The sequence below is a fragment of the Sceloporus occidentalis genome, unplaced genomic scaffold, assembly GCF_023333645.1.
Source record: "Sceloporus occidentalis isolate IW3139 unplaced genomic scaffold, rSceOcc1.0.p SCAF_223, whole genome shotgun sequence".
In the NCBI taxonomy this organism is placed as follows: Eukaryota; Metazoa; Chordata; class Lepidosauria; order Squamata; family Phrynosomatidae; genus Sceloporus; species Sceloporus occidentalis.
This window is the reverse complement of record NW_028317203.1, coordinates 974,690-1,001,092: the sequence shown is the minus strand read 5'-3', so window position 1 is coordinate 1,001,092 and position 26,403 is coordinate 974,690. Positions and strand designations below refer to the sequence as shown.

At 42.6% G+C, this 26,403-nt stretch overlaps 1 protein-coding gene across 1 annotated transcript in view; it reads left to right on the top strand.

Annotated features, from left to right (window-relative positions):
- Positions 1-26,403, top strand: part of LOC149276958 (homeodomain-interacting protein kinase 3-like) — a 37,650-nt gene that overhangs the window by 1,370 nt on the left and 9,877 nt on the right. Inside the window, exons 2-6 of the mRNA XM_089503220.1 lie at positions 21,007-21,130; positions 22,055-22,174; positions 22,752-22,838; positions 23,392-23,576; positions 24,819-24,966. Coding sequence (XP_089359346.1) covers positions 21,007-21,130; positions 22,055-22,174; positions 22,752-22,838; positions 23,392-23,576; positions 24,819-24,966 — 664 coding nt within the window. The remainder of the gene's footprint in view (positions 1-21,006; positions 21,131-22,054; positions 22,175-22,751; positions 22,839-23,391; positions 23,577-24,818; positions 24,967-26,403) is intronic.

Genomic DNA, 26,403 nt, shown 5'->3' with positions numbered 1-26,403 from the left:
TTTTGTTGCTTAGAAAAGTATTGTGATTTTGGTAAGTTAAATATTTTTCCCATTTGCATTGTAATCTTTTTCTTAATATTGATGTTGTGACCTGTAGTCGCTTCTGCTGTCCTGAAGCCTTCATCTGCTAGGTTTTAGACGGAGTAATGTAAGCAATGTAGCCAGATCTGGTTTAAGTGGCATTTCTTTGGGCGTGAAAGGCAATTTTAACCCATGCAGGTTCTATATGAAACCCAAACTGGCTATTACTTCTTTGCGTTTGTCTCCTGAATTCTACGTTCATTTGTCCAGGTTTGGAGTTTGTGAGAGGAGAGTATTGATCAACCGCAGAGGACGAGGATGTATTGTTTTCATCAGGCGTATTCTAATCATTCATAACATAAAGCTCACCGTGCATCAGGCTGTTCCCCTATTATTCATCTAACAGGATGAATTATAACTCGTTTAATAAAACAGTTCAGTTTCAAAAGAGAGTTTGACTCATCAGTAAATACTTGCTTCCCTAATCCTGTCTGGAATTAACTGCCCTATACCGCCGTCGACGAACCTCCTCTCCATGCGTTAGCCATGAAATGTTAGGTGACTAGTAAGTAACTGACGGGCCAGTTTACAGCTCAGATCCCACAGCCCGCTGGCTGCCCCACCAAATGTTTGAAGTAAATGAGTAGTAAAGGCTTTGTAGACGATGCATAGGTTGAAAAGTAGGCGGGGCACATGTAAAAGTGGGAGGGGCCTGCATGAAAATGAATGGGGTAATCTAACAAAAAGGTGAAGAATATTTGGGGGTGGGTGAGGCTACACAAAAGGCAACCTTCCTTTTTCCATAATATTTATTAAAAAAAAAAAAAAAAGTGGGATACGACTAGTTTCCTTTAGACGGCTTCTGCCCAGGTGACTTGCAGTGAACTGCGGCGGGTGGTGGTCTTGTCCGTCCCCCCCGCCCACGTGTGGTCAAGTGGTCTCATCAGCATAGCAACCAATGGGATGCACTTTGAGATTTTACTGATTGGGGTGATGATGATGATGATGATGATGATGTAACCGCTTCCAGGTAACAGAAACTCGTTCTGTTGCTTCGGTCAGTGCCTATGTTCAGTTTTTAATCCACTAGATGTTAAAGTAATAGAAAGTGGGATCCTTAACCACACAGCACTGAAGGAGTTAAACCACTCATTGCCTACAGGCAGGCGCAAACAGTAAGAATAGGGAAATATATCTCTGAAATGATCACTTTTTTTGAATGGCCTGTAAATATCATGGCTGATCAGGGATATGAATCTTGTGACATATAACTCAATAACTGCCTGCCTACCTTGTTGTATTTCACTCCATAACAGGTGTCCTATGGCCCAGAGGTCTCTGATTTTATTTATATCCATAACGCAGCTACATTGATTATGTGTTTGTGTCAGATTAAGCGAGCGGAGGTAGGTGATAGGAGTTCAGTAGACAGCGAGAGTCACCGGTGGTCCTTTACATTTAATGGTGTCTTGTGGCTGTATGAATGACACATTTTATTCATCAGTTTTGCTGTCATCCAGTAAATTCGTATTATTTTGCCCAGCCTCTGTTATTCTATCGCTCTGGACGGCACATCGCTGTAACATAGCAGCACTGCTTAAAATAGCCCGCCGAGCCTGCCCAAAGCATGTCGACTGCTATAGATGGTGAGGCTGTCTGCCCCGGGGGTTGAAAAAAGACAGAAGTGCTTTTCAAAGCAAGTTTGCTCTCTCAAGGTCAGCAGACTCTAAAGTGAGCGTGTTCATCTTCCAGATTTTGTTTTGTATTCGGCAATATGTGGGGCAAATAGGAGGCAGTCACGGTGAGCAGAAAGCGAGCAATTCAGATCAACGTGATTAATAAATCAGCGCTCCAGGGTTTAGTAAAACACACCATGACTCGCCTCAAAGTATGAACTTACAAGTGTAATATCGACACCATGTCTTTAACCGCCAGGTGCTGCTCAGTAAAAAACACTCAGCTGTCCACCTTTTGTCGCACTCGTGTAAGACATCCCCCTTAATACCATTGTGGTGGGCAACATGGTCAATGTGTGTTACTTGAACAGGAGGGAAGTATAACAGTTCAACAGAGTAGAAATACTGGGACATAGGATTAGTCTAAAGTCCAGAGGCTTTGATATGAGAAATGTTATCTTAATGAGAACGGGATGGATTAGATGGATTCCAGTAGACGCGGCGGAGGTTGATGCGGTGTAAGAAGATGAGGCTAAATAATACAAAAGGCATGGAGCATACTGCAGGTCTTACATCAAGTAAAAAATGGCTGCACCAAATGGTCTAAGGAATAATTACCTGTATCCTGTATTAGGCCAAACTTCTCCACTTTAAGATACTTTCTTCCCCCAACCCGTTTTCGTTGATTGCCTGACTTCCCAGTGTTCTGCACTCCCAGGATGGAGCCAAACCTTGGTCGGGCCCATGTGGTCGGGCCCATGTGGTCGGGCCCATGTGGTCGGGCCCATGTGGTCGGCATAAGAGACAAATAAACAATAGTTCTGAATAGCAGGGCTTTTTCCAGCTCAATGGAAAATGGATGTAACCATAATAGAGTCTTGGGCCAACATTCACAATGACGGATAGGCACCCCAAGATATCTGCGGATGGGAAAACACCTCTTCTTCTGCATCGACCCAATAAAAGTCAACACTTGCGTCAAGCAAGTAATAATACGTGTGTTTCTTTATCAGAGAACATGAGGCTTGGGTAGGTTTGTAGCCCGCCACGTTTTATACATATAGAACATTACACTGTTAGTCATATTTATTTCCAATTGGTAGCTGAGGGCGATGGTATTTTTACATGTATTACCGTCCACATGCGCTATGAGAAAGTTGGCTCGTTTAGGGAGTTAAAAAATAGGGTATTGCGTAATGTATCCTGTAGCGTGCGCGGCCTAAACACGTCTGTATATAACCAGCGTGTAGAGGAATGCATGGAGTCCGTTCTGCCGATTATACGGATCGCACAATGGAATCCCACAAATGGCCCTTTTACGCCTAAGCAGCGGAGATAGATGGCAAGCTGTCGGCCCGTTTGTAATCAATATGTATTTTCCATTAAGTAAAGTTTATACGTCTCAACTAGCTCGAAATCTACGTCCTTCCTGCACGGCAGAACGCTGACAAACGCTTTGAAAGGAACAGTCAACCAACAATGTTGTTTTCCCTTAGAATGTGAAATCTCCCCCCCCCCCGCACAACGAATGGTTCTGCGTGTAACATGCCAGCCCCCCCGGTTTGTCTCGGCAGCGTGGCATATTCCAAAATTAACTGGTGCTTAAGACTTCCACGTAAAGCGCAAAGATTCGAACTAGTGAAAATGATTCATCTGGCTATTTATTGGTGTGCCCACCCGATGATGGTTCCTGTTTATTAAAATACTAGACAGCATGTGCGGTAAAACTGCGGATATCAATCTTTTGCTTAAGAGGAATTGCCAATTGGTAGAAGGTAGGATAATTGCACCATATTATTAAAAAATATCAGTTTTTTTATTTGTGCTCCTTTTTGGGGCTGACCCAAGGAGTGCAGCATGCTGGGATATATATAAATAATATGTGTATATATATATATAATGTGTGTATGTATATATATATATTTCTATATATCCAAACAATGCATGTTGTGGTCCTTAATACTAGCTTTTATCTCAAAGCACTTTGTTTTAAAGCGATCCTTCAATCTATAGCATAGCGTAGATCCCAGATTCCTGTCTCATGGGATGTGTGTTAGTGTGAAATATCTAATGTTTCCACCAATTGTTAATATTATTTTTACACGTCAGAAGCATCTACTTATGAAGCACGTAGCGCTCCCCGTGAGTAACAGGGAACTTCTTGTGCGCAGCTTAGCATCTGTAGAGGATGAAGAAACGGCGTTCTATGAAATATTTATTTTCAGCTGGCTATCGCATAGATCTTGAGCTTATATTATAACGCTGGTCGGTGTGTGCGCTGGGAGACACCTTGTTTATGGCGTTACCCCTGTACTTTATCTCTGCTGGGGAGCAGCGAATAAACGGTGATAAGTATCTCTATAAATATCTGTGCGGCCAGCTGTTGGAGACGCCTTGTTTACTCAGTTGGGCGACACGGTTATAACATTTCAATGAACGTGTCGCGTTTGTGGTCTTTAAAGAGGGATTGATAAAACAGACTTACAAATGTAAAAACATTAAAGCAGGTCATCTTCGCTGTCACTTTCCATCAGATTTCACATCCCCCTTGTTATAATTTTACTCGTCTTTCATCCGCTTAAAGGGACTATTTACGAACAGACTCCCAAAAGAAGAATGCATGTTATGGGGTTCTTCAAGAGCGAAAAAAATATTATAATAGTCTACCGCAGGTAGAAGCTGCAGCTCTGGAGCTGCCTACTCCCTCCATGGTCAAACCCTCATTACCGCTCGTTGGAATATCTCTTGAGCAGTGGGCATGATCAGTTTTTAAGGAGGACACCATGGACACCTCTCAGATGTTGCGTGCATTAAAGCGCACATGATGGCTGGAGCGCCCCTTTAATTCTTCCAACGTAGACGTCAGCGCATTGAAAATGTTTGAAGCACGGGGAGGGTTTCATAAACAGTATATTATACATAAATGTCTGTACATGTGCTTATTATCCCTTTTAACCCCTTCGCGACCTTTGCCGGTTCAGGACCGTCATGACATGAAGGTCACTAAATGACCTTTGACGGTCCTGAACCGTCAAAAAGTAAAATAAGCTTAGAAAGTGATCAACGATCACTTTCTTCGCTTAAACGGCGTTACTGTAATGCCTCGATGTCGAGGCATTCAGTAACGCCGAGATCGGCATCGGGGGCCATGTCTGGCCCCTCCCCGAGGCGTCAACAGCCGCCATACATTGTATGGCGGCGGACGCCCGTTTTAAAAGCGTTTAGGAGGCGATCAAACTTAAATGGTGTCGCTGGAATGCCTCGATCAGGAGGCATCCAGCGACACCAAACACTTACCTCTGGGTGGGCTGCCGGTGTTCTTCGCCATCAACAAGATGGCCGCCGCCCTGTAAAAGAAACAAACAAGTTTTTAAAGTTCGCTAGATGGTCTAGAGAACTCTGGCTCCACTTGCAGGTTGAATACAGGTACTGCATTCAACCATGCAAGTCAATGGAGCCCAGCTTTCTAATCACAATGTGATTAGTAAAATATTCAAAAAAAAAATATGGAAAAAAAAAAAATATGGAAAAAAGTGCTAACATTTAAAAATAATTATGCAGTGATGTCACTAGATGAACCATCCAGCAAAATGTGTAAAAAAAAATATTAAAAAAAAAAGTATTAAAAAAATAAAATAAAAAAATAAAGTTTATTATTTTGAGCAAGTGCTAAAATTTCTCAAAAATCTCAACAAAGAGTTAAAATAAAAGCACTTCAAATACCCAAGGGGTGTCTAATATAAAAAAAAATGGCTGATGGGGTAAATTGGAGTGGCTGAGCTCAAAGATAGGGCATAGGTACAGACTGACCAAAATGGACAAAAAAAGCGCACTTCCCAAATGTGGCATTTTAAATCTCAAACAACCCGACAAACCCATGCATGTCGGGTATCACTGCACTCAGGAGATGTTCCTGAACACACATTGGGGTGTTGTTTGACAGTGGCATATACCAGGACCTGTATATCTATAACTAAACTAAACTGGTATGTTGACGGCTCTGCCTAGAAGTGTCGCTGTTCCTTTCTTAACTATTTATATTGTTTTTCACGCTTTCTCCTAATCTTCCCGTTCCTATATTAAGGAAAGCATGTTGTGTATCAGCTGCTAAGTTTCTCCTCGTCGCTATATGTGTGCGGCAGGAAGCCAGCGGCTGCCTCTGACGGTAGGCAGATGACACGTTTCTGCCGATCCTGCGGCGGATGAAGTAGATTGAATGGAATTTAACCGGTAGTGCGTTCTGTTTTGTATCTGAAATGACTTCGCTTGCGGACCCCTCGTATAATTGTTCAGTTTATTTAAGCGTTGTTCCTTTTCATATTCTTACAAATGGTCTATAAACCGTTTATAAGAATATTTATTAATACTCGGTAGCTGTCATGCAGCTATAACCCGCACCCCGCACGACGTGTTTGGTGTAGCCATGTCTGTTGATTTCCATCTCGGCGTCCCATTGTCACCAGCAAGCCGTGGATTCCCCCCCCCTCGTCTCAGCACTCGGGTTTCAGTGTATGGACCCCCGCTTGTTTTGGTACGATGCCCGGTTCCAATCCTGACTGATTCCTCTGGAAGTCGTGTCCCGTACCCGCTAGCATTTTACAGATTAACTGCTTTTGCACAGGGATTGCCTTCGGTTCATGCCCTTTTCCAGACCGGTGTTGTTGGCCACTTTATTCCCTCTGCTTCAGCATTTTCATTTAGATACTGGCACCGATTCCGTCCCCCATGATTCCATGCGCTGAGCGAGCCTTTCAGGCATGCACGGACATAAGCCAACGGCCAGTAAGTAATTCAAATGGCAGCTGATGTGTCCAGTTTATATTACAGGGACGGATAACGTGTGTTCTTTGGACTGCGCTCTTGTGAAGTAACTTTATGAACGCTCCCGAATGCCGTCCTTCGAGTCTAAAGGCAGGTTCCTTGCATCACAAGCGAGTCGACGGCCGCCCGCTCCTCTCTGCTGTGACGTCTAAGGAAGCAAACAATTCCTCGTTATTCAGAATAACACACTCGTCTATTTTTAATTTAATTAATTAGGCAGATGTCACGAAAATGTCTCCTTTCTGCTAATTGAATATTATATCTGTGCAGTAATTTCCATTTTAAAGGCAAGGCTGGAAAAACCAATGGCGACAAGTCTTTAGAAACACAGGTAATGTCTTCACCGCTCGCGCAAGGAGATCCGACACGCCTGTTGGTCGTGCCTCTGAATAATACATGGGCATGGAAGCCCGTAAAGGCTCGTTTTACCTCCGTGAGAATGCCTCATCCCCTGCTTGAATTCTTTTCTGTGTTGACGTAGATGGAAAGCGCGGTAACCTATGTCTTCCAAACCTTATGCAGTAGGAAGATGTAGGTAAAAATATAACAAAAAGACAGTTACCCTGCCATTGCTAACACAACGGCGTGGCTGCGTGTGACTGGAGAATTAGGACACGCATGTGGATTTGTCCTTTACACGCAAGTAGTCGTTCTGAAGTGTTTTTAGTCTCAGAACTTCCCATACTGCCACGCTGCTCGGATGTGCAGATATAACACGTCTTGGTTAACATTACAACGCCCGACGCGGTTATACTGGGAAGACGTATGTTTCCCAGTTACTACAAGCAGGAGTGATGATGTCACCGTTTCCAAGCTGTATACCCTGCTACAGTTCTGCTGATCAGGAACCAGGACATTATTGGATTAATTTATATTTAATTATATATATATATATATCAATCCCTGCTTTCCTGTAGGGTATTTATTGCTGTCCCTTAGTATAGTGCCGCATCTGCTGTGACGTCGCTTAACTGTAACCTTTTAGTTACTCTGTGACCCGTTGAAATTCTTCGGGCTAATTTTTACCCTAAAGAAAAACATTTTGTCGGTTTGACGAGGGGGGTGGCTTTTCTACGCATGTTCGCGCTCATGGCATTCTGTTACGGCTGTCCGTTTATCTGCAGATCGTTTCAAAATAGGGAAGTAACATTGTTATAAAAAGAAAAATTATACGCTTATTTTGTACCAAATAAAAATAAATATATAATGCAGTATAAACACACACATACGCACTACTGTTTAAAGGTTTGGGGTCACTTACAAATGCCCTTGTTTTTGAAAGAAAAGCACATTATTTTTATATATATATATATATATATATATATATATATATATATATATCTATCTCTGGTATACAATTATAGGATGAGATCAATCTCTTTCCTTCGCGTTTGGCATCGGGAATGTGGGGTATACCCATTTCTTTACGTTCTTCTTTCTGTGTTCTGGATCCGAAAAAACAACATTCAGGTGCTTGCGATGTTCAGATGGGATCTAACTAATTTTAGAACTGCGACCTGATACATGAAGGCGGCCACTCAGCCTCCTCTTCCCTCTGAGATAGAAGCAGGCGGATCCCATGGTAATTCTATCCAACGGTGGCTTTCTTCGTACGGGGCGGTTAGCTCTTTGGTTAATCTTGTTCCTTCTGTCTACATAATGAGGTCAGGCTTTAGGACGTAACAGATTGGTTGGAGTACACACAGAATGGCTGAATGTACAGTGCTGTGTTTTAAAGCACATTATGGTCTTTTGTGGAGTTCATGCAAATAGGTCACTATATATATAATATAGAATAATTTATAAATTACTTTCCAGCTCTGAAAGGTGATCGATATAGAATTGTATTCAAGTTCTCTGAAATGTGGCATTCTCCCGTTAGAATGTGAAGGTAACATGAGATAAATGATCAGAACTAACATAGTTTCGGATCATAAATACGGGAGATACTAATTTTGGGTCTGTGAAAATGCGCAGAACAAAAAGCCGCTTTCACGCGCCGTTCTCTGCGCTCTTATCCCTCCATCTTTTTCGGCTCGCTCTCCCAAACATCTGACGATTCGTTGCCGGGAACGCTTCCTGATTCCGACGCGCAGGAATTTTCCATGACATAAATTTCATTTTTTTTTTTTTTTTGGCTGTTCTAATGTTAAATGACAAGAGAGGAGATTTGAGGAAGTGACACTCCTTTATTTAACCCCTTCTTGGCAAAAAACTTTTCATTCTTGCCTCGTTGAAGGCGAAGGAGACGAGCGAGCACTGCGCATTAAATCTTTTTTGCTCTGTAAATAATCTTTTATATCTAAATAGAAGGCATGTCTCCTGTTATATTTAGATAAAGACAGTCTGAAAATGTGAATTATTTACATGGTCTTCTTCGCTCCTGTTGTCTCCTACACTAAGAATAACCAATGCGGCCTGGCGTGTGCGGAAACGCGGCACCCCTTGGAATTCCTGCAAACATGGAATGTACCGTCTTAAAAAAAGCCACTCCTTATGGTTCATTAACCCTTGGAGTGAATGTGAATAAGCCTTTAATTATGGATCATACAAGGAAGCTTACATATCATAACCTGTCATGTCATGTGATCTTAAATATTATTAGCCTGCTTCCCAACGTATATCACATTAACTGTTTCATGGAGCCCCCAATGTCCTAGGAGCATAAAATTCGACAGCGGGTGAGACCCGTTAAGCCCATCCTGATGGAAAGATTAGCGGCGAGCGGAGAAAAGTTTCCTATTAGCCGTCAGAGTCTGACTTTTACTTGGCGAAACTAAGCAGCAAGACCTTGTGTTATATGATTGTAAATAAACACTATGTTTTATTGTGAAACACAGTATTCGATGACAAAAGATTTCTTTGTATCCCGGTCTACTTCAATAACTTAATTTAACAACCGCAAAAATGTTACTCTTTGCCAATGGTACGTGCCTATCCATTTTGTATACAAAGGGTTAAATAGATTTTAAAGAGCACCTGCCGCTACGTCACAAAATGTATTCATTAAAACTACCTGGAGCTTACCGGTTCGCTTTTTCCTTTTTTTAATTAGTGCCTCTAGCGCTTTTTGGCATGTGTTACGTGTTGATGGTCACATAGCGTGCGGTCGGCACCGCTGCCCGTGAATTGCCTGCGGAGCGGACGATCGGTTGGGTATGGGGCCGCGTTGTCCAGCCGCCCAAGCGTTTGCCGAGCGTGCCACATGGCCAGCCCAGGCCTGCCTCTAAATATTGTCTACCCTTTTCTTCCAAAGCCCAACATGTGTTTCCTGCTTGGTTTGAGTTCATGAATTATAAATGTTTTGTCTTGGAAGTATTTTTGCTAAGTATACAGAGTGCTTCGCGCTGATGGTTAGCCGACGCTTCGTCTGTCTTTGTACAATGCACAAGAGCCAAATACCATGAGTTTCCGAGCTTGAATGACGGCCTGCAGCTAAAGCCGAGGATTATACTGGATTCACATTGGAGGATCATCCGCAACCCTCAAAGAAGCTAACAATATGTTTGATATTATGTTGTAATTTGCGTGCTTGGTTGGTATGGAGGTGTTTGTTGATTTAACCCCAGAACATTAGGCGATTAATGGTTGATTATCACCACTCCTGTGCGCAGCATCATTATCGTCACTTGGCTTACGTCGTCCTTCTCCCCACACAACCTGGTTCTTCTGGCCTACCATCAATTTATTTTTGCATGCGTGATGACACAACACACGTCATAAAAATGACAAAATAAGAGATCAAGTAACTGTAGTAAGAAGGGACCTGACGCACGCGCGTGTTTCCTCCTCCACGCCGGTAGGGTTACCATGCATCTGTGTGATTGAGGAATTGGTTCCACGCGGCCCTAAAAAGTAGTTCAGTAGAAATGCAGACCGCTTTAATGGGCTATTTTGAAATAAAAAGTTGAAGTAAAGTTAGTAAGAGTTCAGTTAATAATTAGCCAGTTTGGTTAATGGTTTTTTTTGTGTTTAATGTTTTTAAAGTCCTTTTTGGATCTGGTGGGTGTTTTTGCTGATGCAGAGTTTGTATATAAGAACCATTTGTCTTTTAGCATTACATATTGTTTATTATTTTTTGATGGGCTTCCCTGTGTTGTGTCCGTGTTATTAAGCTGTAATGTAGACAACATGGGGTCAAATGTTGGAGAATTTATTCCGCGTTAAAAAGTCATATAAGTGTAATGGAACAACTGGGAGGTGAAAGAGCCATTAAAGGCTCTGTCCAAATACAAGGCTCCCAAGCCAGTTCTGTTATGTAGTTGGGAATTGGAACAGAATGTGAAGTAGCTTAAGCTTGTTACAAGGTCAAATGCGTGTTAACCCTTTGCCTGCCTTCCATCGCAGCTCTGCTGCTGGTACAGATCTGATGTAAACATTGTTTGTACCAAGTCAAGGCCTCTGCTATATAAACAGGGGAATGTTATTTTTCATTTTGCAGCCAGAGCACCCGACTAATAACAAATCTGTTGGACAAGTTTTAGCAGATAAGCATGTGTTAACCCTTTGCTTTGCTAGCCTACCTTGCTATGTAATTACTGGAAAAAAAGACACTATATTGTACTCTTGTAAAATTCTGTATGTAGGGCTTGGCAACATTAGAATTCAACTGGTCTGCCGCGTGTCAGAGTTAGACTGTTCTGCTTTACCTTGTTAGTCATTTTGTATTAGTGTGTGTCGCAGGTGGACGATGGTTTGCTGCTGCTGCTGCTGCTGCTCCTCTGCCCTTAATGCGATTTCTCAAAAACCTTGCAGCACACATCGTCCATTGGAATTGGAGAGAAAAAAAGACTACAAAATATAATTTTATATTGGAATATTTTCTTTCATAATGGTGGGAAAGACTCCCAGAGAAAATATACCCGTCCTTCCTGGTAATACTTTCAGCACAACATGTAACCCACCACCCGAAGAAAGGCTTGTAGGCCAAGGGATTTTCAGGAAGCTTCAGCTCTGAGCTGGAGCTGATGCACAATATTTTCTTACCGTTAACATACAAGGTATGGAATGAAATCCCTGTGCGGTTGCTTAACTAGCGCTAGTCTTGCCAGGATCTCTGGGTCTGAACTTGGGTTTGGTTCCTGAGCCTATTTCTTCTAAACTAAAAGGAATAAAACCCAAGTAGACATAGACATGGCGTGAAACTGTGGGACCTTTTTATTGTGGATGATACGGCATAGGCACAGATTACTTAATTTACAGTTTCCATGGATTAAAGCAGCACATGGAGCGAATACATCCATGACTTCATACTCATTGATCCTTGGGCATCGTTTTCTCCTCTGGTGTTGCTCATGATTACTAGTAAAGAGGAGATGGTGACTTTGTAATATAAAGGTGGGGAGTTGTATGAATGCTAAACACAAACTGCTCTCGATAAAAGCATTCTTATTATCTGATATTTTCCTTTTACTAAAAATGAAAGAGATGTTTTTCCGTTCACTCTTTGAAAGCCAAATCATTCAGATCCAAATGAAAGGCTGCGTGTTATGTGGTCTAGGCTCTAGAACACGATGTGAAACCTGAAGTAGCTGAAGGCGTTTGTCAGCAAAGCGAAAGCCCACAGCACCAAGTCACAAGATTCTGCCAAACGTAAGAAGAAACCGAGGCAGGTCCAAGACATCTGAAAGTGTTGTATTTGAGGCCTCGGAGTCGCGGTTTATTCTCATGTCTTCTAGCTGAATTGTTTTATTGTAAATTTTTTTTTTATTTTTTTTTTTTAATTTAATTTTTTCAAATAGCCAGTCATGGGGATTCTTACCCCTCCTTTCCGGCACTATCCATAGTAAGCAACAACAAAAAAAGTCTGTTAAGAGACCGGCCAACAAAATCCCCGTTCTGATCCATCATTTAGACACAGCCAAAGGTTAAAATGTTTTTGTCAAATGACCAGCGAAAATCTGATTCTAAGGGATAGCGCAGTGCAAAGTTAAGGTGGTTTATTAATAGAGAATACCTTCATGGTTGTTTAGCTGTGGCAACAAGACACATTCCCTGGACTTTTATTTTTTAACTGTTGCTCACAGTACCTTCAGCCAAAATCTTACTTTGTTGTGTGTAAATTCCAAATCGAATAGAGGAAGCAGATTTCCACATAAGCGATTTTTTTCTTTGCAGCCGCTGTTGAGCGATTTTGATTATTCGTGATTTCGCCTGAAGGGATTGCAGCGCCGAGCTTCCTGATGTCTGTACATGCGAGATTAGCCGGCCATTGATAGCTAAATTCCATTAATGCCGGCTATTGTGGATCACAGAATTTCTAGAACAGGCTCATGAAAACAGTCCTCCCCACTTCGTCATTAGTGGAAGCTCATCCAGAGAAGGGCGCAGCCGTATAATAGTTTAATGTAAAATTGAACTGGTATTTAGCAAGTCCTGCGTTTTAATTTCATACATTTGAAAATGAATGTTTTAATGCACATGGTTTCATATAACTTTACAATTTTGTTTTATTCAGATTACGAGATTTGTCATTTGAACTGTATTTGTGGGAACACCTGTTTACCTCTTCATTCATGCACTCACATTATGTATGACATGATAAGTCCTACTTAATGGCTGCAGAAATGTAGATAGACCTTCTGTTTAGAAGCATGATTACATTAGTCAATAAAACATTTTATCCATCTGTTGGTGTCTTGAAAAACACGAAAGCCCCTTTAATAACACGTTTAGTTTCATATAATTCTTCTTGTAGTTAGAACATAATTCCAATCATGCACCTGACCATGTCTCTTTAGTTGACTAATCAGGTCTTATAAATTCAGTGGGTCTCGTGTATAACTTTGAAAAGGTTATATGGTTCTGAATGCGTGCCTTGAATGCTCATAGCATAATTACTAATTTCAGGGGCGTTTCTAGGTCTCCAAAAGATCTGAGGCTGGGGTCCATAGCAAATTTGATAGCAGTGGTGTAATGGAGCTCACACGCTTGGGCGGGTATTCACAAGCGCACAAAATCTCACACAGTAACATACACACAGTAAGATGTCAATATACTTACACATATATACACACAGTAACGTGCTTACACGCATACCGTAACATAACTGCACACACAATATCATACTTACACACGCTTATACTAACATACACACTAGACCCGTGTATTTGGCTTTGTATGAATTTCAATTTTCACAAAATTTGACAATTTTGTCGATTTCGTACGAATCACCAGAAATAATGAGGGACCTCCAACGAAACAAGCAAAGAGCTCCGAATTTTTCGATTGAATTTTGTTGGTTCTGTCTTTTATTCTCACTCATGCACCCACTCTTTCTCGCATTCCTTCACTCATCTCATTCCCTCTCTGAATGTCTCCCTACTTTAGCCACTGAGTCTCCATTTGGGGGTAAGGAGTTGAGATTTGGGGCTTCTGCCCCAGTATCCCCCCTTTAGCGATGCCGCTGATTACTTTCATGGCCGGTGGTTTGGAATTTATTACTATAACATTTTCTAAAATGTTTAACTTTTTTGGAGAAGTTGATGACGGTTTGCGGTGCGTTTTTCTTGCTACACGTCCTTTTAGTTCTAGTGTAACCGCATGCAAGGAGCCCCTGTCACTTATGTTGATGGATTTTCCCACTGTCCTAAAGTTACAAAGAAAACAAAAGGTACTTCTGTGGAAACAGAAGACGGGGGGGGGGGGGGCTGCACAAAATATAAACAATTGGGTGTCTTAGGCCATGCAACTCGATACCAAAAAGCATGGCAGGCACTCCATACGAGCGTTTTATCAGGGGACAGAGCAAACAATGGGGACCTTAGGGTCTGAAACTGACTGATCCCCCCCCCCCCGCGGGGAACATTTTGGATTGTAACGAGGGGCACAGGTGGTCCACTCAGTGTTTCTTTGAAGAACTGAAAGCATAATAAATTGGCGAACTCGCTGAACATCTTTCAGCTCCGAGCTGCTGCAGAATGAAATCTCTACCTCTTCACCTTGTGTAAGAAGCAAGTAAACAACCTAAAATTAAAACAAGATCTTAATGGCACGAGTTGGGATTGGATGCCCCCCGCACATAGCACTCTTCTGCCGCTCTTTTCTGTGCCGCGCATGTCTGACGGGCGACAGGAAACCGGCAAAAAGCTAGCGAGTGCGATTCCGCACGTAAACACAGCACAAAAAAAAACAAAAAACGGCCAGATCCCCACGTGATAAGCCCCGGCATTGTGCGTCTGCCTGCTGTCGCTGTGTTACACATCAACAGATTACGTTTCACTTCACATCCGATCCGTTATTTCGGCTAATTTATTATGCATATAATGAGCATTAGAGGAAATATTTCATTTAAATAAGAAAAAAGCACCGCAGCATTTATCTGCAACATGATCATTTTTGGGGGGGAAGCACACAGCGTTTTATCATCTACCTCTTTTGTGACCTTAATCCATGAATCGGCATTAGAGTTGACGTCTCCGTCACGTTGATGTTTATCGTTTACGGTAACGCGGCTTATACTAATTACACATAACCGTTCGTTAAGCTCTGTCCCAGCCTTGTAGGCACAGGCGGGGGGGGGGGGGTCAGATATAGGGGGTCCGGTCCTTCCGGCTGCACATTATAGACTTAAACACTTTTGCGTTGGGTGTGAATGTGCTCCGTATGAATAAAAAGAAGTGTTTATTTTTTAAAAAAAAAACTTATTTCAAGGTGCAGTTGTTTTTTTTCTTTTTCTAAATAGGCTGTTTATTTTTATTATATTGCTATTTAATATTTTACCGTACGATAAAGGGCCCTGCCCACAAACTTTCAGTCTAGAGGACCCTTCAGCTCTGTGTATACATCCATCAATGAAGAAACTCACGCCTATGTAAAGACCAGGATCAAAATAGTGCAGAGTAGCAGAGATGGCGGGATAGGGGGGGGCTACACTAAAACTCTAACATACCGTTATACTACCGAGCGCCGTGTTACACTCGGTTCCAAAAATTGAAAATTACGGGTTCTCATCAGGGTTTTTCTCTGTCTCACCATCCGTGGCACCAGCGGGATATTGCCCGAGGCACGCACTTAGCCGCTTCGCTGCTACTGATTAAAGAGCTCCATACTTTCTATTTTGGGTTTGTTTTCAACGAGTCCCAAGTGCGGCCTGGGGTAGAAATAAATATTTCGCCTGCCGGAACATGCCGTTTTTAACCCTATGAGTGTTTAGAATGAACATCAGCTTGCTTTGTCTAGTGGGTTAAATGTCATGTTTTCATGTGGGCCCCACATAAACATAGTGTTCTTTTTCCCTTTTTTACCCTACCCTGAGATGGAGATTTATGAACTACTGCAAACTGTTGAAGAAAAAAAAAAAATGAAATATGAGAAATTAAAAATGCATATATCATATACCCATCCCTATATCTGCTACCAGCTAATATTGTTTTTGAATTTTTTTGATCATTTTCTGCTGGTCAAAAAATACTTTTATATCCCTTATGTTTTTTTTTGTTTTTTTTTTTTACTCCTAATTTTATTATTCCATATTTTTTTTTATTTTAAAGCTCCTGGTACCTCAAGTCTCATATGGCTCTGTAACAGGCTTATTTTTATTAATCACATATTTTAGATCTCATTTAAATATAGCTTTATGTGTAGTTAACGAGGGCTGTTAAATTTCACCTCTGTCGCTCATATTTCAATTTATTGGACTTTTCCACCAAAAAAAAAACAACTCAACAGCTGCACCTGTCATGCGGTGAAAATACTTTCTGCACGCTCCTCTTTCTTGGTGTGAAATCAGGCAAACGCTGGTGCCCGGTGGGGTGGCCCGATGCTTTTGTCCGTGTGCGCATGCAGCGGTAGCAGGAAATTCCACGGCAAAGAGCCAAGATCGCGGTGCGTCGTTTGATTGCTTCGGTCTGACTTCTCTGTAGCTGTACTTTGTACTCCGATATAACAACCTTTATGGAAAAACACAGCCCTTATCACCAGCAGCAACAACTGCTCACAAAGCACACGGACAGAGTTCACAGATAGGCAACGTGTAACTGTATAATACCCGGTGCATTACAATACTAAAAAAAAGGATACTATCTTTCATATAAAAATAAGATTACAACAAACACAATGGCCAACATTCTACCATAGAGACATCTTCTGTGTGTGGGGGACCTGGTACAGGCAAAGCAATGTATATTATAATCATTATTCATACTGGTTGCTTTTTTGTTTAAGCTGTGTGCCAGTGACAGGAGAGAAGTAGACCTTTCCCCCCGTACTAAAAAGAAAATAGGCCTATCATGTCTGTTGACTATACATATATGTATATGTTCTCACAGCTGTTATGTCATAGTCTTCTGGCTAATATCAGAACAATATCAGGTGGTGGACTCGGTCCTTCCTCCCACAGCTGGACTTCATCACGTCTGGGACTGTTCAGCTGTTGCTCGATCTCTTCTGACAGCGCTCTGATGCGAGATACTGACCCCAAGGGGCTCACCCAAAACTCCGCTCTACGGATAAGCAGCTGTGGTCGGTCTAACGTGCGGGTCCCATTTACTTGCACATGCCATTAAAGTATGGGAGTTTAATTCCAATGTTGACACAGCCTACTTCCTAAAAGAACCCTCCTCTGGCGTATTTAATACTATAGCATTTAATCAAAGATCCTCCTTAAATGTCAATTTGAACAAAGAGCAATTCAGAGATCCGGTCAACTTTGTGCCCTACGCAGGTAAGCCGATAACCTGAGCAGGTGACTTAACCGTTACCGTGACGCTATCTCAACGAGGGAAGAAACAACATTTTGTTTTATTAATGATGCGGTTGCGTTACACAAATAGTTTTGCCTGTTATGGTGACCGCGTTAGTCACAGAACACCTTCAGCCGAGCTTCAAAGAATAGGGCATGCCCCAGCCTATCTTTTTAAATATTAACATTTTGCCATACGAGATGCTCTACCAACCAGACACGAGTAGAAAGAAATGTTTACGGGCAACGTGGACAACAACAGTCACATAAAGAGAGATCGGGATATAAGAAAGAGAAATGAATGTAATCACATGCATACAATTTCAGCTCGTCTGAAGACTTTTTAAAAAGGAAAAGGAAATGTTTCACGAAAATGGATGTGTGTGAAAAAGGAAAACTTTAAGTAGAGACCGTGTTAAAACGCATGTGAAGGGAGAGCCGGTTGGCTCGCACGATTTAATATGATAAAAAAAATAGTAAAAACCGGTAAATCATATAAACACACGTGGTGCGAAAATGTTCAGTCGTAGTTGAATTACCGTATTTTTCGCTCTATAAGACGCACCTGCTGATAAGACGCACCTAGATTTTAGAGGAGAAAAAAAAGGAAAAAATATTTTGAGCTAAAAAATGGGCTAAAATATTTATTACAATAACTGAATAAGCTATGAACACAGTAAGACACACACAGTAAGACAGACACAGTAAGACACACACAGACACAGTGAGACACACACAGACACAGTGAGACACACACAGTAAGACCTCCCTCCCTAACCCCCCCTTCTCAGGATCTCCCCTCTAACCCCCCCTTCTCAGGATCTCCCCTCTAACTCCCTAACCCCCCCCTTCTCAGGATCCCCCCCCCGCCCCGGTCACTTACCTTAAACTCCTGTGTTGGAAGCGTGAGGCGTTTGTCTCGGGTGCCGGCGCTTCACTGCTGAGCGCCAGCGTCTGACGTCATATGCCGGCGCCCAGCGTAAAGCGCCGGCACCCGAGACAAACGCTTCCAACACAGGAGTTGAAGCGCTGAGGCAGGCGGCGGTGGCGGTGGCGGCCGCCGCCAGCAAAGGATTCCTGTATATCTGTCAGGCAGGGGGGCCCGAGAGTTGCCGAGCGGTTGTCTTCAGCAACCGCTCGGCACCCCTTGGGCCCCCCTGACTGGCAGAAATCCAGGACTCCTCTGCTGGCGGCCGCCGCCGCCTGCCTCAGTTGCGACCCCCGGATTTATCGGCGTATAACACGCAGGTAGGGTTTAAGCTCCGGATTTTAGTTAAAAAAGTGCGTGTTATACGCCGATAAATACGGTATATCGTTGCCCCCCCCCCCCCTCCCTCCCTCCCTCCCTGCCTGCATGCATCTTCGCTCCATAAGACGCGGCTGATTTTTCATCCTACTTTGGGAGGAAAAAAACTGCGTCTTATGGAGCGAAAAATACGGTATTTAATAACACATTAATCAGACTCGGTATAAAAATCAAGGGATTAAATACAAAGATTATACTAATTCATTCTATATTATAATACAGCATTAAAAAGATGAAAATAAAGAAAACATCACTGTAATCTTTTACCAGGGCCCCTTACCTGGGGAAAAGCATAAGGTTCAGGAACTCCAGAACACAAATTTGGGATTGAAGTCGATTGATGTTACGCTGGATTGGAGCCTATGTGGCGTTGCGTCCCCCTGGGCCATGCGCTCATCAGAGCTGCTCCATGCCAGCTCGCCGTAAAACCTCTACCTTTGGAAACAAAGTGCACCGGAGAACAGTCGCTATGATTTCCCCAGAAAGCCAAACCACGATTATGGGAAAGTTTGCTGCTAACTTGTTACCCGGCACTCGTCGGGTTAAAGTTAATCGTTTTGCGGTGGTATGTGGCAGCGAGACGCATCCAGCATCTCACATGGACTCAGCCGCGTGCCTATTTTGGGAATGGAAAATCCTACGTTAATCCTCGCAGACTCAACTAGCCCTGCAATGATCCAGGACCCGCGCAGAGCGTGTGCGTAATTAACATCTAGTTCATCAGCATTTCATCATTTGCTCAGTGAAATAGGGCCTCTTTGTGGTTGTGGACTACGACTCCCATCATCCTCATTTTGCAGAGATCTCCAGTTTCTAACAGACAGTTAATCATTTTCCGTGACCTCTGACCTTTTAATTTCTCCTGGCTGCACCTCTCGGCTTTATTGCAAGCGCGGTGGTCTCCTGGCTACAGTCGTTGGCAAAGTAACCCCCCCCCCCGTTTATATTCCTCTGCTGCCGTTCTGCGAACTGATATCGCGGAGTATTGTGGTGCTATTTGTTTGTCCTCTGCTTTTGCCGTTTCAGTACATTACACTATTAAGTGAATTGTTAATGACCCCTCACCGAGGTTTCTTTAACACCCCCCAAAAGCTTTATAGTGACCAAAATAATTAAGATCATGTCAGCCTTTGCCCAGCCTCCTTCAATGTACGCTAGACGATGCCTAATAAGAGGGTAAACCCCCCACACCTGTATTTTTTCAGTTGGAAATTGAGTAAAACCGCGGTTACGGTATTTTTAGGGAGTATTTGGATAAAAAATGCTGTTTAATAAGGTGCTCGTCTTGAAGTATATCGTACGCAGTTCTCTTGTGATTGTGGAGCGTAGCGAGAGTGTGCATAATATTAATAGCTGATAGAAGTGCTTGCTTGGCGTGTGATAGACGTGCTTGCTTGGCGTGTGATAGACGTGCTTGCTTGGCGCGTGATAGAAGTGCTTGCTTGGGGTGTGATAGACGTGCTTGCTTGGAGTGTGATAGAAGTGCTTGCTGGGCGCGTGATAGAAGTGCTTGCTTGGCGCGTGATAGAAGTGCTTGCTGGGCGCGTGATAGAAGTGCTTGCTTGGCGCGTGATAGAAGTGCTTGCTGGGCGCGTGATAGAAGTGCTTGCTTGGCGCGTGATAGAAGTGCTTGCTGGGCGCGTGATAGAAGTGCTTGCTTGGCGCGTGATAGAAGTGCTTGCTGGGCGCGTGATAGAAGTGCTTGCTTGGAGTGTGATAGAAGTGCTTGCTGGGCGCGTGATAGAAGTGCTTGCTTGGCGCGTGATAGAAGTGCTTGCTTGGCGCGTGATAGATGTGCTTGCTGGGCTCGTGATAGAAGTGCTTGCTTGGCGCGTGATAGAAGTGCTTGCTTGGCGCGTGATAGAAGTGCTTGCTTGGCGCGTGATAGATGTGCTTGCTTGGCGCGTGATAGACGTGCTTGCTTGGCGTGTGATAGACGTGCTTGCTTGGCGCGTGATAGACGTGCTTGCTTGGCGCGTGATAGAAGTGCTTGCTTGGCGCGTGATAGATGTGCTTGCTTGGCGCGTGATAGACGTGCTTGCTTGGCGCGTGATAGACGTGCTTGCTTGGCGCGTGATAGACGTGCTTGCTTGGCGCGTGATAGATGTGCTTGCTTGGCGTGTGATAGACGTGCTTGCTTGGCGCGTGATAGACGTGCTTGCTTGGCGCGTGATAGATGTGCTTGCTTGGCGTGTGATAGACGTGCTTGCTTGGCGTGTGTGGTGTTCTTGATAAATCAGATCAGGGGTTGACAAATTCCATTTGAATCCAGAAGTCAGGCAAAAATGTAAGACCCCTTTTTTTCTCCAATCATGTTTTTATTTTCATATATTTAACGTTTTGGTTGTGCTTTAGATAATTTTTTAGGGGTATTCATAGAGCATTAAACCGCGTCATATCCCTGTAGCATTCACCATTACATAAAACCCTTTGATATTGCTTTTGAAATAACCGTTTGTTTTTCTGCAGTGCTGCTCATTATACCCTCTTTGGTTTTGTAGGGCTCCAGAGATCATTTTGGGGTTGCCGTTTTGTGAAGCCATAGACATGTGGTCGCTGGGCTGTGTGATTGCGGAGCTGTTTCTCGGGTGGCCGCTTTACCCTGGAGCCCTGGAGTACGATCAGGTAAGTTTGGGCTTTAATGCCAGATTGGACACAACTGCACACGTGTGTGTGTTTGAGTTTGCGTGAGTTTGATTTAGGGTGGTCTGCGGGTCGGCCAAGTAGAATGGTCCTCTCATTTGGAGAAAAAAATCCCCCATTTGTAAACACAAGGGGGGCAATTCATAGTCCGTGTCAGGCCCTGGATATAACTTTGCTGTCATCCCAGACTGCCAGAATCATCGGAGGACTGGGGCATTTCTAATGCATCGGTTATTTGTATGGAAATGGCAAGAGACACCCGTCCAAGTTGCAGCTGTATTCTCATATTTGCTCAGGAGGCATATTAGGAATATCCCTGAAACTTTGTAATCATTAGTTCTAAGGTCCTATGTTGAATCAGTCATCATGAACTGTCCTCAATTAAATCCAGTCGATGTCTCGTTTAGTGGTCTCCCCAGGTCTCTAGCGGTAACTAAGTTTTATGCAGAGCGTGAGCTTGTTCCTCAAATGTTGGTTTAGCATTAACGCAGCGTAATGATGCCTGGCGTGACACTTCCTACTTCATAAAAAAGGGAAGTTTTCACCGTACTGTCCGAGCGCGCGCTTCCTTTATTCTGTCCCCGGAGTGCGACTTGCCCAACGTGCTACGCCAGCGAGAGGCTGATTGTGGCCATCAGGTCCTGCGTCACATACGTTTATCACGTTATAAATTTTAGCCTTTTCTGCTCCTTGTTGTATCGCTTTTTAATGCCCTTCTGACAGCATGTTAAATAATGTTTGCTATCAATATCTTAGGGTTCAATTGTTACAAAGAATTTGGGATGTTTTCCTGTTGCTGTTGTATTGCGGTATTATATAGTCCTTGCGGATAGGTTGTTATTAACTTAAATATTTATTATTTATTATATTAAAGTTTAAATGAAACTATTTACATTCTGTTTCCAGATCCGATACATCTCTCAGACACAGGGGTTCCCTGGAGAACATTTATTAAATGTTGGTACAAAAACGTCCAGGTTCTTCCTACGTGACCCGGATGCTCCGTACCCCAGCTGGAGGATAAAGGTGATCTTCCTGCCTGTCTCGAAGAAATATCTGTATCATAGGGAGACATATACATACTTAATTATGAACATTTAATAAAGGCTATTGTGTAATGATGTTGCCAAAAATCATAGTTTTAAGCCATATCTGACAGTATAGTCCCCTTTCTCCAGATGACTATGTTCTTGGTCCCTTGGCAGTGAGACATGATGTACAGCGAGGGCTTGTAAGTGTTTGTAGATCTTACGAGACAGAGAAATATGTGATATTTTCTTAGAGATAGAAGTTTTGGTGGAGACCTGGAGTTAAAACGTAATTTGCGAGTAATCTGTGCACAGGTTGAGCTTGGATTGCGTGTCTGCGTCCATCTGACAAAGAATTGCAACAAAGTCTGTTCCGGGTTCAGCAGTCACTGAAGAGGCCAAAAAATCTTAATCTTTTCAGACTTTAAAAGTTGCCGGTCCCCGCAGTGTAGGAATTCCATTACATCAGCAGGTGGTAGATGAAGAATTTACAAGCACATATCTTGTGCAGGTCCACACAGCGGCATCTCGAAAACCATATTCCACGCTGTAAACTCTCTTCGTTTTTTTTATAGACTTTGGAAGAGCACGAAGCCGAAACAGGAATGAAGTCAAAAGAAGCCAGAAAGTATATTTTCAACAGTTTGGATGATATAGTGCATGTAAGTACAAGGGGCACTACAGTTATCATATGCATTTTAATGGATATGACAGTTGAGGGGTCCCTTTTAAATTTCCATCGTATCTCTTTTGCAAACCCCCCATTCAACCAAACCCATCCCTATGCACTTTATATACTTTACGCTCCAGCTCTGGCTTAGCGATGGCTAACGGGCTGGGGGCTGTTCAGACACCTTGTGAACATGTGTGGAAAGGACTGCCATTGATTTAAAAACTCATCAGTCCCTGTAAGAGAAGAGCCGCTGTACATTAATATGCATTCTTCTTTAGTGGGACTGTCAAAGAAACTGTCCATTCAGCGCTGCTGGGACTTTTGTCTGTGTTAGGAACATGTGTCAAAAAAGTAACATTTAAAAGATATATCAGATGTAAACCCCGCTAATCCGTTTGTATTTTTAGTATTATATGTGTGCTGGGTTTTTCCTTGTTCGATGACTAAAGAGCTTATTTTTGGTTGTGTGTGTGGTTTCTTGGCTGTTTTTAAAGAGCAGCGAACTGATTGCTGCTTCTCACCGTGTGTTACTTCTGTCGCAGGTGAACATGGTGATGGATCTGGATGGCAGTGACTTAGTGGCCGAGAAAGCGGATAGAAGAGAGTTTGTGGCCCTGTTAAAGAAAATGTTGATGATTGATGCAGATGCGAGGATCAGTCCGGCTGATACTTTGAGCCACTCGTTTGTTTCCATGAAGCACCTCTTAGATTTCCCTCACAGTAATCAGTAAGTGAATCACTTCTCCATTATGGGACACATTGTACATCATCCTCATGCTTATACCTAATTACTGGACCAAAAAGTCATTTTCTGCTGCCTCATCACACTGAAAAAAGTGCCTTCCCAGAAGATTATATTCCCAGAATTATAACGATAGCTTCACAGAGGTGCCGCACAGAAGAACTAAATTCATAAAACGTACCTTTACTGATATTAATGAGATTTTTTACTTCGAATCTTTCATTTTACAGAATAAACATAGATAAAAACTAAAATAATGTGAAAGATTCACAGGGCAAAAGGCCAGATATGTTAAATTGCCCCATTTAGTTGCCTTTCTTACTTTGCCACAACTACCCAGTTTTATCCTTAAAGGGCCAGCATCTTGCCAGGATGTTGCTTTAATGTTGAAGCAAGTTTGCTTCGTGTGAACCTGTAGTATTTATTAAAGAAGACCTTCCAATGTAGCCCTTTGGGACCACCAATGCATTGTGCTAGTCACACCTGCTATTCAAAGGATTAAACATTAAAGGACCTCGTATATATGCTAGGTAGACAAGATACAGACATCTTACATATGAGGTTAAAATTACACAGGATGGCGCCTTTAATTGTAGTATTTCAGTGAGTAAGCGGAGCAAAAAAACTAGCGGAAAATGAATGACTTATGTCTGTATTTTCTGATGCCACAAAACCTGAATACAATGGCTTGGTGACCTCCTGGTGTTTCTTGGAGATGAAGGCTGTTTTAGTTCACGTACTCCTATAATATTAGAGGTTGTTAACAAAATGTAGCCTTACATAATTACTGGGGCGTTCAGAAAATATTCAAGTGGTAGCCTGAAAAACGGCATGTCGCTGTGTTAACCCCTGCATGTGTTAATGCTGACATCTGGATGAGGCTGCAACTGTGATAGAAACATGACAACTCGGGGTCTGCTTTAGAAGCACCGATGGACCTGAGAGAGAACTATCTATTCACCTTTGGCCCGGCTTGACTGAGACATTTGTCGCTGGTTCCTCAGGCTTAAGGGTTGATAAAGCCATGCAATGTTCTCTGACCCATGGAACACCATCGAGAAGCATAGTGGCGTTTGTTTATTTTAACGGACACATAACGATTGTTTCTAATCTCTGTCTGTTTGCGCTTGTGTTTGCTTAGACCATGAACAAGACGATTGTTTAACCTGTCGGTTGTTGTGTCCGAGTGACTGTTCTCATTAAGCTTATTTTTACCCTCTCTTACAGTGTAAAATCTTCTTTTCATATCATGGATGTCTGCAAATTGCGGCCCAACGTGGGCGACACCGCTAACCGCAATAAAACCTCAGTCATGAGGCCGGTGGTTGCAGCCAGTGCAGCGGGCTTCACCAAAATTGGTACCGTCAGAGGTCAGGTATGTATTCCGAACTATTGCAGATCCACCTAAGTGGTGGCAGCGGCTGGAGTCCTTATTTGATTATTTTATTTAAAAACATTACACACAGAAATGCTCTCTCTCACGAATCTAACTGTGTACGTTATATGCAAAGCTGTACAATCGCTTCTTTTTATCTAGTCAAATGTAGCGTTTCAAACTGCTGGTGTATTGAGGCCGTACGCTCATGCATATTTCTTTTAGCATCGATTATGTTGAGATCTTTACCATTAGCTAACAAAAATATTATTTAAAAAAATGAACTGTCTGCAAAAATAATGTCTATAAACGCATAACTCTAAACACAGCTGTTCTAAGCTATTTATTGCCGTCCCCTGTATGATAAGCTAATAAACCATAACATAAAAAAAAAAAAAAAAATATGTAAAAATCAGATAAAAGCAGCAAAATTGGAGACAGAAAGACTCATTGCCAAAGAGAGTAAAACAAACCCCAAAATGTTCTTTAACTATATAAATAGTAAAAAGGTTAACAATGAAAGCGTTGGCCCCTTAAAAAGTAATGAGGGAGAAGTTATAGACGGGGATCAGGAAAAAGCTAATCTATTAAATATATTCTTCTCTGCTGTATTCACAGAGGAAAATGAAATGCCAGGTAATATACAGCAGGATGAGATAACTGCCCCAGTACATGTCGCCTGTCTAACGCAGGAAGAAGTGCAGTGCCGCCTAAAAAAAATCAAAATAGACAAATCACCAGGTCCAGATGGCATTCACCCCCGCGTTCTAAGGGAGTTAAGTAATGTAATAGACAGACCCCTATTTATCTAATATTCAAGGACTCTATAGTGACAGGGTCTGTTCCCCAGGACTGGCGCATAGCAAATGTTGTGCCAATATTCAAAAAGGGGACAAAAAGTGACCCGGGGAATTATAGGCCTGTTAGTTTAACTTCTGTTGTGTGTAAACTGTTTGAGGGTTTCCTAAGAGATGCTATTTTGGAGAATCTCAATGAAAATAAGTGTATGACTCCATATCAGCATGGGTTTACAAGGGATCGGTCCTGTCAAACTAACCTGATCAGCTTTTATGAGGAGGTGAGCTCAAGACTGGATCGGGGTGAATCGCTGGATGTCGTATATCTTGATTTTTCCAAAGCATTTGATACGGTGCCACATAAAAGGCTCGTACATAAAATGAGAATGCTTGGGCTGGGGGAGAATGTGTGTATGTGGGTAAGTAACTGGCTCAGTGATAGGAAACAGAGGGTGGTTATTAATGGTACATACTCTGAGTGGGTGACTGTTGCTAGTGGGGTACCAGTGGGGTCAGTTTTGGGTCCTATTCTTTTTAATATATTTATTAATGACCTTGTAGAGGGATTGCATAGTAAAGTATCAATCTTTGCAGACGATACTAAGCTCTGTAACGTGGTTAACACAATAGAGGACAGCGC